Source organism: Centropristis striata, chromosome 6 (assembly GCF_030273125.1).
Source record: "Centropristis striata isolate RG_2023a ecotype Rhode Island chromosome 6, C.striata_1.0, whole genome shotgun sequence".
NCBI lineage: Eukaryota > Metazoa > Chordata > Actinopteri > Perciformes > Serranidae > Centropristis > Centropristis striata.
The window spans coordinates 33,595,225-33,609,790 of record NC_081522.1 but is presented as its reverse complement, the minus strand read 5'-3'; the positions used below and the strand labels follow the sequence as shown (position 1 = coordinate 33,609,790).

The 14,566-nt window shown below is 37.6% G+C and overlaps 1 protein-coding gene across 1 annotated transcript in view; it reads left to right on the top strand.

Annotated features, from left to right (window-relative positions):
• The window catches only part of pot1 (protection of telomeres 1 homolog), a 119,560-nt gene that overhangs the window by 49,481 nt on the left and 55,513 nt on the right, over positions 1-14,566 (top strand). Inside the window, exons 8-11 of the mRNA XM_059335894.1 lie at positions 268-394; positions 3,901-4,031; positions 4,183-4,476; positions 7,178-7,333. Coding sequence (XP_059191877.1) covers positions 268-394; positions 3,901-4,031; positions 4,183-4,476; positions 7,178-7,333 — 708 coding nt within the window. The remainder of the gene's footprint in view (positions 1-267; positions 395-3,900; positions 4,032-4,182; positions 4,477-7,177; positions 7,334-14,566) is intronic.

Sequence of the window (14,566 nt, the reverse complement as noted above, 5' to 3'; positions counted from 1 at the left end):
GCAGTTTCTTTTTGCACAACTGTTTTTTATTATAAATATTTAACCTGTGGTTCTGTTCATTTTTAAATGTTGCATTTTTCTTGTTAAAAAAAATATTTCTGTTAAATTTTGGGGTCTTTGTTTTTATCCTTGTGGTATCGAAAATGGTATCGAGTATTGCATATTTTCGAGTTGAACATTTTGGTATCGTGACAACTCTAGTTTGCAGCACAGCATGCTAAACGGAGCTGCTGGTGGCTTTTTCTAACCCGGCTCTGTTTCTTCCAGGTTTCCAGGTCGGCCAAGGCTCCAAAACCTGCTTACGTCAAACTGAGTGACCTGCCGATTGGACCTGTAGTAAACGTGTACGGAGTGGTGGTCTTCTTCAAACAGCCGTACAAGAGTCGCGGCGACGGTCAGTGTGGGACAAGCCTGAAAGATACACAAACTATTTAATATTTGTTGTTCTTAAACAGCATGGAAGAAGAATCATAATAACTTTAATAATTATATACATATACATATACATATATACATAATAATTTTTTTAGATACGTAGATGCTTTAAGTTAATGCTAACATGCAGATTTTGAGCATGTATAATGTTTACCATGTTTACTAGGGATGGGAATAATTAATCAATGTTTGATCAAGTCGTTAATTTCAATTTTATCTCTGACTGCGTATCAGTATCACTGAACAGAAACACGGCCGAACGTTCAGTTCTTGTACGTCAATAAGCCAATGAGCTGAGAATTAAGTTGGATAAAGCTACAGTTTGCAAACTGAAAGTTGCAATAACAATCATAAAACACACAGAAATACAAGAGTATTAATTTGAGTAAAACTAGCTTACTGTATCAAACCTTGCTAGCATGAATTACTAGGTTTAATTTTATCCAAAACATATTTAAACAGAAAAACACTCTTAAATATGAGGATTACTGTGAAAACTAACCTCATGCCTCTTCGGGGGCTAAAACATAAAACATTGAACTCCTTGACGTTATCTTTATAGTTTAATCTCAATTGATTTAGTTTTTACCATCAACAGGATCAAGTCTCTTTTCGTCCTTTCAAAATAAAAGCGGCCGTTATCAAAACAGGCTTTTGCATAGTACTGTACATATATCTTTTTATTTTGTGCATGTATGCATGCAGTGATTAATCGATTAATTGATCGTTAACATTATAGATAATCGAGTTGGCAGGTTTCTTTCAAACGCACATTCCTAATGTTTACCATCTTAGCTCATTGTGTTGGCATGGTAACATTTATTAATTAGCAAACATTAGACTTGATGGCACTTGATTTGAAAAGTCAGTGCATCACCTTTCTGTTCGCTTATCTGATGAGTTTTATGACCACTGCTTGGATTTAAGCAATTAAGTCAGTGCTGTGAAAATGATTTTAGAATATTTTGAATAAAGATGTCTTAATTTAATAAAAAGTGTTACCGTAACCATAAAACTAATATTGTTGGATTAAAATAGTTATTATGAGCAAAAGTCGTTATTTAACAAAAAATGATTCTCATCAGAATAAGTCATGAGAGAAAGTCTTAATGTTATAAATTCTATCAATTTTTCCACAATGCTTTGATATTTTTTCACAAAATGTATACTTGCACTTTTTTTCAAAATGTCTTAACATTGTAAATGTTTTCCACAGAAAACAGGAATTTTATTACAATAATGTCAGAATGAAACATTTCCTTCATTTCATTTATATTTAAAGAATAAAGCTATAATATCACACTTTTTTCAAATAATAGTTTGATTTAAAATAAATATTTATATTTACTTAATCTTTTTCGTAATATATATTATTCACAGCATGAAGGTTTTTTCAACTTTTATTTTCATATATTTAAAAAAAGATATAATCTGAAGTTTATCAGTATGTAAAAGTGTAACAACAAGTTTGTCCCGTGAAGCTAAACAGCAGTTACTGCTTTAAAACCAGACGGACTGAAAAAAAAAACAAAGAAAAAAGTTCAAGCCTTTTCAGCACCATGGACAGAGACGTTAAGCTGCTCAGCAGGCGAGTTTGAGATTTCTTTGGAGCTGTGTTTAAAAATGTTACAAAGATTGATAGTTATTGATCAAAAAAGACCTGGAAACATAAACTACATCACCTCCTCGGGGACAGAAATGAGCTGACAGGCAGAAAAGAAGAGAAAATCTTTCATGAAGTAATGTAAGCTGGATCAGTGCCGTGTGAAAGCAGACACAGTTTTGTCTAGATGGAAACACCTCGGATTATTCCTGTAACACACTCTGAGAGGTGTGGAGAGCAGTGCAGCGGCGAAACATTTTCTTTTATTTTATGTGTTGATGGTCCTTCATAATACATGTCTGGGCATGAACAGGCTGCTCAGGCTTTAAAGCAATCAAATCCACTAGTAAACCTATAAAACCAGGTTTTATTTAATGTCCGCGTTAACACACTGCAGCTGATATCATCATGAAGTTATCACCGGGAGGTTTACACTCAGTGTGTCAGCATTACGAAGGGATGGAAATGATAAGATGATAAATATCAGCAGATTAAAGTCTGAGTTGACCTGCAGCTGTGCAGCACAGAGTGATGAAGTGTGTGACTGTTCGAGTGTTGGACTGGTGTGTTTTTTGGGACGGGTGATAAAGAAAAAATACAGCATCTCAGATGAAAACGGTCCAGACTTTGTCATCATCACTGTGGATCCTTCGGGCATCTCTCAAAGTAAACAGAGATATTGGAAAAATCCATCTGGGCAGACACTGCAGAAGCACACGCACACTCACAACAGATATACACAAACATGTACGAGTGTATATACAGTTTATATGTATTGGCAGAGTCTGCTTTGTTGCTCTGGTCTATTTTTCCTGTATATATTCATCTTAATCAAATATTTGCTTCTATGCTGATGACACTGTATTTAATAATAACCAGAGGAACTTACAGACATTTAAGGACTGTCCCAAGGATCATTCCAGTTCATTTCAACCTAGTCCTCTAGTCCTCTGGGATAGACACTATAGCTACCTGCTTAGGCATCTAGAACTGGGTTCACAATAACAACATTTATGGGAAATTCGGCAGTTGACATCTGTACATAAAAATGACTGATGGTAACTTCCTCTGACTGAACAAAGTCAAGTATGAGATGGTTATGTTTGCCCCCGAAGATCAAAATCAGATCAGCAGAGTGGTTTGAATCAGTTTACTCCATCTATATAAGTATTACTTTTTCTTGCACAGCTGATTTTTAACCTTGTCAACTTGTTGTTGCTGTTCTTTTAATGCTTTATGGATAAAGGGACTTGACCTCACATTGGCTTTAAATTAATCCACAAGGCAGGGCTCAGCTTTTAAAAGCGGTTGCTAAAAACTGAACAATCCGTTGTCATGTTTAGTCACCTTGTGTTTTCAGTAGTTAAGATACTATGTAGATACTAAACAGCTGAGATGTTGCATAAATCAAACAGTGTTTAATTACTAGATTGGACCTATACAGAATTAAAGAGAACAGTTTTCTGTAAAGTTTAAGAAATCTTGTGCCATGCTTTGCAATACATTTATTGGGGGAAATATTAAATTACCCATTTGTTCAATGGAGTTTGTTTGATGTGGTCTCTACAGGAGATGCATATTGTAACAGATATTTGTTATTCATTGAGTTGGGATGGCAACAGCCATTGGCAAAGGCCAAGAATTGGTTGCCAAGTTCTCAATTGGCAACTGTTACTGTCAAGGGGTTATATCAGCAGGATTAGAAAGTCAAAAGGACTTTAAAGTGTGAATATGTCCTGTAATGAATAATGAATAATAACTAAATGTAAAACTGAGACCTGTTCTTTATCATATTCCTAAAGATTTCTTATAGTCAGTGTTTTACGCTTGATTCCTGACCAACAGAAGTTTTCTTTCCACAGACTTTCACTCATACTTCAAGATTACCGATCAGTCCAACGAGACGATCAAGTGCACCATCTTCTGTAAGAAGCTGGAGGACCATCCTAAAATCTTTCAAAACGGAGACATCGTTCGCATGCACAGAGTCAAGGTCCGCCCTGTGTTCCAGACCGGTTCTTTTAGTAACCATATTTTGACAAGACAAGAGCTTAAAACCACCAGTATAGTCGTTAAATTTGATTACTTGACTTGATCTGTGTTAAAGAGGTCACTGATGAACGATTCCACGTTTCTCTGCACAGCTTCAGCAACGCAACGACTCCACCTGGCTGGTCAAATCTCCGGGTTTCTCTGCGTTGACGTTTGACGGAGGGCAAGGCCGAGACATTGAGCCGCGGACCTCCAGCCTCTCCTTCCACTTTGACCAGGAGGACCGTCGGATCGTGGAGGAGCTGCGGTCCTGGAGCGCCAGCCAGTCGATTCTCCCACCTGTTCCCACAGTCCGTCTGTCTGATGTGCAGCCCAAAGCTTACTTCGACCTGACCTGCCAGCTGCTCGCCAAAGCTCCCATGGACTCCCGCTGCACCGTGCTGAGGGTAAGACTGCTACAAATACAGTCAACTATCACTTTAAACTAACTGTGGTGCATTTCTACAAGGTAATGAGGTTAGTATTATGGCTGGGCGATATGGACCAAAAGTCATATCCCGATATATTTAGGCTGAATATCGATATATGATATATATCCCGATATTTTTATTGTAAAGTGAGAGCAAATGTAATGTATGCATGTTGTGTTTAAAATAAATAGAAAAGTGACATAATGATTGGAGTTTTTACTATAAGAGATTAAAAATAAAGTTTTGACAAAATATACATTACACATTGTCACAATAATTTCATGGAAAGCAGTAAAAAGTATTTTATTCCAAATGTATGGGCAACCATGTATCAGTGAGGGAGGAAACAGTTTGGTCAGTTATTTGGTAGCTGCATTGATAGAAAGACCAGACGTGTCAGGATCCGTCTGCTCTGCAGGTCACGGATCGATTTAAGAATTCATCAAAAGCAAACTTTTAGAAATTGTACAAGTTTGGTAAAGAAGAGGCAAAAGGCTCCATCAATTTTACATTTAAAACTGTAAAAACAAGAATCCCCCCCAGGCCTCAGATCTGAGGCTGGAGTTTATCTGTTAGTGTGGGATGTTTCCTACTAATAAATAACAGAAAACTTCCTGTGTGTTCATACTGTGGCATCACTATCACCAGGAAGCTTCCCTGGAGGCTGTTTACTGTCAGCTTCTATGTATTTGTTCTTATCGTCTTGCTTTTAATACCCACAGTCACCTGTTCTTTCTCCTGTTGTCGGTGTTAATGTGACTTGTTGTCGTGTTAGGAAGCTGCGTCGCCGTCTTATCTCTTTTAAAACTTCAACCTGCTTTGATTAGGGAAACTGAAGCATTTGGCATTCGACTTTTCCCTGTAGAATAATGGATCTGTTTGCCTTCAGTCTTCATCTGTCTTCTAGTAAAAGTACTTCACAGTCAGGTGACCTCAGTGGGAGTAGGTCTCATCTATTTTATCTTAGTCCTGAGCTGTTTTACCAGCCACCTCCGTTTTCAGAACAGAAATGAGGCTGTAAGTGATGGCTGGTTTCCTGCCAGTGAGACTGATAGAGGAGATAAATTTGAACAGGATTTGGCAGCGACCGCTGGTCTGCTGCCAGTCTGCTCTCACTGATTTCTAAAGCTGCTCTGAGGGTGTTGCCTGCTGTTACGCAACAACACATTCAACCAGGAGAGGATGTTCTCCATATCACAACAGTTTAGCACACCAAGAATAGATTTTTGTCTAGCTTTCACCAAGCACCTGAGATCACACTGCTAAGAGTTTGTTAAGCGCTATTTTCTCTCAACTGCATTAGAAGTGTGTGTGTGTGTGTGTGTGTGGGGGGGGGGGGGGGGGGGGGATCTGTAACTTCGATCCCTGCAAACTAATTGTCATCAAACACTTCCCGCACAAGTTTCGATTTCAAAGCCTCCCAGGCATCGGAAGCATTGCGCCCTTTGAGCAGCTGGAAGGTATTGACGTTATCTTAACTGCAATCATGAAAATGACAAACTGGAAGTGACTGAAAATAATTAGTGAATTAACACGGAGAGTTGTGTGTGACAGGTTTGTTTTGTTCCCCAAACACATTATGTTTTCCCTTCAATGGAACTAAGCAGCCTCAAAGAATGAAATCATTTCTACAAATTGGTCTTCATCACATTCTCTATTTATAGAGATTCATCTGACAGCAAGGTGTTGAGATATAAAGTTGTGGACCATACATTTGGACAGACTGATCCTTCAACATACACCTGGGCTATTATATGATCGCTATTATATGATCGCGATTAGTGATCGCGATTAGTGATCGCAATAAAATTCAGGTCGATTACTGTGGTCAGCTGTGAGCGTATTTACTCGATCAAACCGGTCTGAAATGTGCGTGACAACAGCCAATCGGAGTCGACCTTTCCTGCTCCGTTTGTAAGTTGAGGTAAACTCAAAAGACTGAACGTGGAGCTAAACGTGGAGCTGAGGGCAGTGAAATAGATGTCAGCCATGACTCGGGGCAATAAACCAGGGAGGAACAGGTTAATGTTGGGAAAGAGTAAAGGAAATTACAATCTATCCGCAGCTGTATCAAGAGAAAACAAATATTCACATCACGGCACTTCACACACAGGTATGGTGCATTCAACATCGTCAGAACCGATATGGTGCGTTCAAGAGTGTGGGACATATGAAAACTTACAGAGATACAAGTCTTTAATGAATGGAACATAGTTAAATAGACAAGTTTGCAAAACATTAACAGCGTGGGCTTTCTAACAACAACAAATCTCACAATTTGTCTTTTTTGGATCTTGCATACCTGCAGAAACACTCAGGACTTTAAAGTAGTTCACTGTGTTATTTTATATTTTTCTACATTTGTTGTACTGTTGAGTAAAAATTGTTTTTATACTTTTCTATGTTCATCTTATTTAATTTGCTTTATTTACTTCGTATGTTAATAAAATATTGAACTTATCTCTAGTTTCTTTAGTTTTCAGTACAGATGCTTTAAAACTGGCAGTTTAAAAACAAATGTGATTATAATCGAGATCTGATGAGATGAAAAACTTAATCGTGATCTTTTTTTTTTTTTTTGCCATATCGCCCAGCCCTACATCAACATAATTATCTTTCTCTGCCTCTAGAAAAAAATATATTGTGTCCTGCTCTGTGTCATTTGTTTATTTTCTAGGTGTGGGACGGGACCAAGTGTCCTCACAATCTACAGAAGGTGATAGTTGACCCGTACGCCATGGAGGGACCGTCCTCCTTCTCTAAAAAGAAAGAGAGCCTCATCGCCAATATCCTCGTCTACGACAACCATGCAGTCTTCTCCACGCAGCTGAAGGTCAGAGCAAAAATTACCTACAGCTGGCTGTTAAAATTTGGACATTTTTGAGCCTTTTTTAACCTATTTTGTAGTGTCTTATCCTCAGTCATAACTCCATTACATCTGAACCTACAGATGTCACATATTTACTTCTGGGACAGCAGAACATACACACTCCTTCCAGACATACTGGTACACACAGTTGTCCAAAACCCAGTTTACTGATCATATATAGATTTAATTTAAGTTTTTACCTCTTAATCATCATGTTTTTGGGTGTTTTCTTCAGTTTAAAACTAACTTAGTGAACAACAGCTAATGCAGTATGATGATTTCATGGTTCAGATTTGCACAAATTATACAATATCGGGAGGGAAAAGATTAAAAAAGCTCATAATATACTTAGTTTATCAATACACATAGACAAGAGCAGTATTTTTGACATACTTGCCAGAGTACTATGAGTATTCATGGATAAATAAGTACATATCCAGGGCCGAATCCTGCCTAAACAACACTAGAATATATTCAGTAAGAGCTTCAGGTTGTTTCACATCATAGTGACTCTATTGGAGGTTCTTAACCTGGATATATGGGCAGAAAAAACTCTTTGGTTTCTCTTCTGAACTTTCATCCATAGTTGTTGTGGGTTCTTCAGCGAATGTTGACCTCTCTCTTTCACTCCATTGCAACATATTTACGTCACCCAAAATGAGATGGAAACTTAAATCGTATTGATCCCAAATGGAAATGGCGAAAAAGTAACTAGAAATCAGAGAATAATATGTAACATCAATATGTTAAATCGCTGGAACACTGAAGGTAAATGGATCGAGACTCAGACATTTACTTTGAGTTGCAACCTGCTTCTATAATTCTTTATCCGGAACATGTGTAGTATCACTGACATGTAGGCCTGTCACGATAACAATTTTTTTAGGACATATTAAATATGATATATTTTCCCAGAAACTATCACAATCGTTTTAGTTTTCTAACGATATTAGAGCATCATGAGTACATCCTTTTCCACAGCAATGCATTTTTTAATCTCGAGAATATTAAACATTGGAATTTAAATGTGGAAAAGAAATATTAAATATACACTATCGATCTCTGTTAACCCATTTAGGCCTAAAACCCCTGGAAAAAGTGCCTGTAAAACCTATGGGCGATTTTAAAATAACCCCCTAAAACCTGAAGTTTTTCTGGAAATTCAACAGAAGCTCCCTCCGCTATAGTCGTCTTCCGCCATGATTTCAGTTCTGGAGAAGTCCCATGTTGCCTTGCGACACTCCCACATGTATTCTGATGCATTTCATTGGGCTAGAGACAGAAAATAGGTGGAAAAAACTACAAATACTACAAAACGACGTTTCCGCTTTCCCGGCTTTAATGGTAGAATAACGCAACAGCGCCCCTGGTTTTAATGGTAGAAATTCGGTAATGCATTGCCGGCTTAAATGGGTTAACAAAAAAATGCACTGATATAAACATTATGTTTTATATTATTTTATTATTAAAATAACATATAAACAGCTGGAAGGGCTACTCGGGGAAATATAGTATTTTTCTGCAATCGTACTGCCTGTCAAACATTTGCAGTATTACTTTAAACACAACAGAAAAAGCACAAAAAGTCATGTGTGTAAACAACAATATATTGAGTCCAGAAAAAATCGTTTCCAATTTTAGATATCGAACGATAACTTGATATCGTAATTATCGTGACAGGCCTACTGACATGCACATTTTTCAGACTCTGAAGAGCAAAACTTAAAACTGTTGCACATAAGGTGCACACTGAAGTTATGTTATGAAACTGTGAAAAATGTGAGTGAGTTGGAGACAAAACATTGTTCGTGTTCTACTTTTTGTTTTCATGCAACTCATCAGCACAAGGTCAACAGCAGCATTTATGACATTTTGCTTTGAATGCTTCTTAACTGAAAAAAGAGAAAGTTTTCACTTCAGTCAATCGTGGTGAGCCAACAAAATACTGTTGAGTTTGAGGTCAGATTATAATGTTTTTGAATCATTCTTGTACATGAATGAAAAGTAAACTCTTTTATGTTGCTGTCTTTTCATTTTCTGACATTTTGTTGTTGTTGCTGTGACCGCAGCCTCTTCTGTTGACTAGATAGTTTCCTAAATACAGGGTTCGTACGGGTGCTTGAAATCCTTGAAAATGCTTTAAATGTTGTATTTTCAAGGTTTAAAAAGTGCTTGGATTTTGGATAAAGTGCTTGTAAATGCTTGAAATTCTTACTGTATTTTTCTTGCAATCTGACTATATCCATCTATACACTATAGATAATCACATGTTCAATGTAAAAAATAATGAGTAGCCTATCTGAAATGAAGACCGTTCCTCCTAAAAATGTAAAACCATCGCTCTTGGTATTACGGTTGTCACGATACTAAAATTTTCAACTCGATACCGATACTCAGGAAAATATTCGATACTCGATACCATTTTCGATACCACAAGGATAAAAACAAAGACCCCAAAATTTAACAGAAATATTTTTATTAACAAGAAAAATGCAACATGTGAAAATTAACAGAACCACAGGTTAACTATTTATAATAAAAAACAGTTGTGCAAAAAGAAACTGCAACTATGATAACAAGCCTCAGATACTCGATACTTTTGAAAATTAGTATTGTATCTGGATACAACATTTTAGTATCGATACTTTTTTGAGTATCGATACTCAATCTCCCCTTTTAGTATGCAAGTACTCATCTAAAACATGCAATTTTCAACAGGTGTAAGATACTGAAAAAGACTTTGAAAGTCCTTGACAAGTGCTTGAATTTGACCACTGAAAAAGTGTATGAAGCCTGTAAATAAGATGGTAGAGAAACTTTTTACAGTTCGTCAGTTCACTGTGGCATTAGTCGAACAACACAACTCTGAAGAACTTCGTCTGAATTAAATCTTTGGTTTGCATGGATCAGCAGAAGCACAATGATTGGTGTTGATATCTGGCACATAAAGTCAGACATACACATGGGCCTGTAAATAAACTGTGTAGAAACAAACAAATGGTAGTAATAGAAAGTATTGGAGAAGGAAAGCGCACAGCCTTAGTCAACAATTCTGGTAAATAAAGGATCAAAACAGGCCGTGTGTCTGCTGAGCTTCCTCAGATTACAGAGTGAGACGGAGAGGCTGTTCCTGATCTAACCTGCTGACTGCACACGGATTCATCAGATATATAGGAATCAGATGGGAACACAGCGGCGCCGGTTCATCTGTTGGATGTTCGTTTGAACCAACAGGAATGATGGAGCTACATAACTGTTTAGTTTAATTTGTTTCCCTTTATGTCTCGATCTTTCCTTTTTGTTTATTCTAAAGCCCTTTGAGTTGTGTGCTGTGATAAGTTATGGCTGGCAAGTGACATCGGCAGAATAGAATAGCATACGGAACAGACTTTCAAATACTATTTAAACTGCGTAGCATTGCTAAGGAATTTTCTTATGCCATCAAGTGCAACATTAGATAATTAATTGAGTGCTTGTTTGCAGTATCTATCCTTTTTTTTCCTCATCAAGAACTCAGGAATCGTAAAGTCCCCCTCTAAACACGTTTTAACTAGAGGTGGGGGAAAAAAATCAATACAGCATAGTATTGAGATATTTTGCGTGGCGATATTATACTGATTCATGGCCGCCAAGTATTGATATTTAGTGTTTATTTTTGCGTCAGTATTTTCACCGTTTCTGTTTTTTCCTGAGTCACTTTCAGGAATATACTGTACTGTAATACACAGCTCCGTATTGAAGCTATTCAGAGCAGAGAAGCTTAAAGTTTTTGAAAGTTTAATAAAATGCTGCAGTTGTTGTCGTCCATACATGTTTAATATCAGTTGAGTTCAGTTTGACTGAATACTTTTTTGGTCAGTCTGTGAGTTTGACTCTCATTGGGGAGAAATAAAAAGATAATCTTGTCTTATTTGACAAAACATTTATTGATTGAATTTAATTTTGTGGACACAATGCAGTTAAACAGTTGAATTGCAATATATTGAAACTCAATACTCACCATTTTGCAAAATGCTTAAAATCTCAATAATATCGTATTGTCATTCAAGTATCGGGATTAAAATCGTATTGTGGAGCCTCTGCTGATTCACACCTCTATGACTTAGTCGTATTTTTTGTTTTTTGGAGAAGTATGATCTGTTTTTTATACTAGTAAGCACTGTAGCTTTGTGGAGATGATCAGTTTTAATCTACAATCTACACATTGCTCAAATGTGTAAATATCTGTGTGCAAATATCTGATCAGAATCAGAATCGTCCGTCAGATAGTGTGTTATTTAAAATCTGTTTCTTTTATTTTTACTCTATTTTAGCAATGCAAAGTTCTTGTACAGCTAAAGAAGGTAGCGTATGTGTTTTTGGTACCAGCACAAGTATCATAACATCTTAAACAATGCCCAGTTCTATTGATATTACATTTTCAGTAATTACTCATCCATCTTTGGCAGCATAATTTGCAATAGAAACTACAATTTGACAAGAAAACCACCACCCTAAGATTGCAAGTCACAGACTAGAAATAAGTGAACTTAAATTAAATCTGCTAATCCTCGCGTCAAACTTAACCGCAGAGAATCCTTAGTAAAAATCTGTTCACTCTTGACCTCGTCCCTCCTTACTGTGTAGTGCAGCATTGAACCCTAACCCTGTTTAACATTTCTTTCACTCTCTGTTCAACAAAACACACCAGTTTGTCCGCGGCAGCTCCGAGTGCCTCAGGCTCACCTCGGCTCAAACTCCACACAATAATCACTGTGGACTTTTTAAAAAGGATGCCATCTGAGATGTCAGTTTGCTCGTTTCCTTCCAGCTCTCTCTGCTCGTTGTTTGGAAAGTAAAGCTGTAGCTTTGATCCTCTTTGCTTCTCAGCTGTTCTTATCAGTGCTGCAGACAGCTGCTCATTAACATACAACTGTGGAGCTCCGACACTCCGTACACATTTTCGTTCACTTTGTGGGACTTCACATGAAGGAGTTTCGCTTTACATTTACGTTTTATATAGTTGTTTACCACCTGTGGTGCAGAACATAGACTGTATATAAATAATGGACGTTGTCACCGTGACGTCACCCATTGGATTGTGGCCTGTTGGAAGCATCGAGTTCAGCGTTACACTCGTCGCCATCTTGTGTCGCCATCTTGTTTCCGATACTGCGAGCAGACCATATTTGGACTGTGGAGGAGGAGAGGGATCTGACGACACTGACTACAGCCTCTCTACACCTCAACCTGACTGAGCAAAGCCGCTGCTAATTCATGTTAGCATTAGCTGGGATGTTAGTTTTGGCTAGCAAAAAACAAAAACAAAATGTCCGTTACTTACCTCAGAAAATGAACATCGACTCCTTGGAGTGTCTGTTAGTCCAACCAAACGCTGAACAAGACATTTTTAATAAACAAAACACTCAAATAAACTGTCATTAAGTGAAAATACAGTGAAAGGGTCAAAGCTATGAGACCAAACTGGTAAACGTTGTTTTTTTATATGTATTTAACGTTATATATAACTTTATGGACACGTTGCCGTGGATATGCATTGTTCTGCTTCTCTCCTGATGACGTCTCGCCTTGTTAGTGACCTGTCAATCAAAGGTAGCCACGCCCCAAATCATATGATTCTTTAGCTTCTATTTTCTTCTAATTTGGGCCATTATTTACACTATTAACATCAAATTGTCTTGAAGAGATTTTTTTACTAGCGATTGAGACCATAGTATTGTCCTAAAAAAAATTCTGAGGAAATAAATCAAGTGAGAAGTTCTCTCATTTTGTATTGAAATGAATGGACCCAAATGCTTCTGCAGCCGTTCTCAGCACCCCCTGCTGGCATTTTTGGTAGAATGCAGCTTAAGGCACTTCCTGGTTTGCCTCACTGCTCAGACCCGGAGGTTGCCGCCTGGTGCAGGGTAACGAAATCAGAGAGTTTGGACACAACCAGCCAACATATTAAGAACCGCTTAATTTGGAGGTCAAAATGAAAGTGAGCACACCTTAATCCACACCTATATTAAAGCAGCTTTAAGGAACTTTTATTTGGGTTGCATTTGGCAGAAAAAAAACAATTGTTTCCATGAGCACCAGACTGCTGTTAGAAAATCTCTCATTTTATATTGAATGCCCCGTTAAGTCTTGGTTCTGGTTCTTCTGGGCCTCCTTTTCCTCCAGCGGGCCAAGAAAAATGGCTTGGCCCTCTAGCAGCGTGGTGTTGGCAACATTATAGTTTCAAGTCTTTTTCAAGGCAATATGATGTTAACTGTGTAACTAATGATCCCATTGAGAAGCAAATAGATGATAAAGAAGCTTAGGATTTATATACATATAATATATCTATATTTAATTAATGTTCTGTATCGTATGTATAGTTCATTTAAATATGTAAAATATATGTAAATAGAACCTGAGCACTGAAACACTATTGTCTTGGCATCATAGTTAGGGATACAATTAACTCTTTGTAGGTGCTTTGAGAATTAACCAGCCTTATTTGTGCATGTTTAACTGCGGCAAAAATCCACCCCTTCAAAGTAGAGGTCAAATCACACTGATGGTTGTTTCTGATAGGTTAGTTTATAATTTTTGTTTTGTTTTTTTCAAACGTGGCTGTAACATTATGATTAAGGGCTGCCCCTTTTTCCTCCAGCGGGCCCAGAAAATTGGCTTGGGCCTCCAGCAGCGTGGTGTTGGCTCCCAGGAACCAGGCGGGGCATCAGGGAAATCATTATTCACCCCTGTTGGTCTCATTTGCTTCTGTAGGTCATATAGAGGCCACTTTAGATTGAAAGTCTTTAATAATCACTTTAAAGTTTCTTTTAGTTTCTTTAAGTACAGCAGTTGGTCACTCAACGGCCACTTCATTAGGTGAAATATGTACCTAATAAGATGTGGTCTTCATCTGGTTCAAGGTTGGACGTGTTCACATTCACAGATGGTCTTCTTTGGTAATAACAAGTGGTTATTTGAGTTACTGTTGAACCAGTCTGGCCATTCTCCTCTGACCTCTGGCATCAACAAGACATCAAGGCTCACTGGATATTTCTCTTTTTCCGACCGTTCTCTGTCAACACTTGAGATCGTTGTTAGATCAGCAGTTTGTGAAATGCTCCGACTAACAACCAGGCCACCACGTTCAGAGTCACTTAAATCACCTTTCTTCTCCATTTTGATGTAGGGCTGGGCGATATGGACCAAAAGTCATAT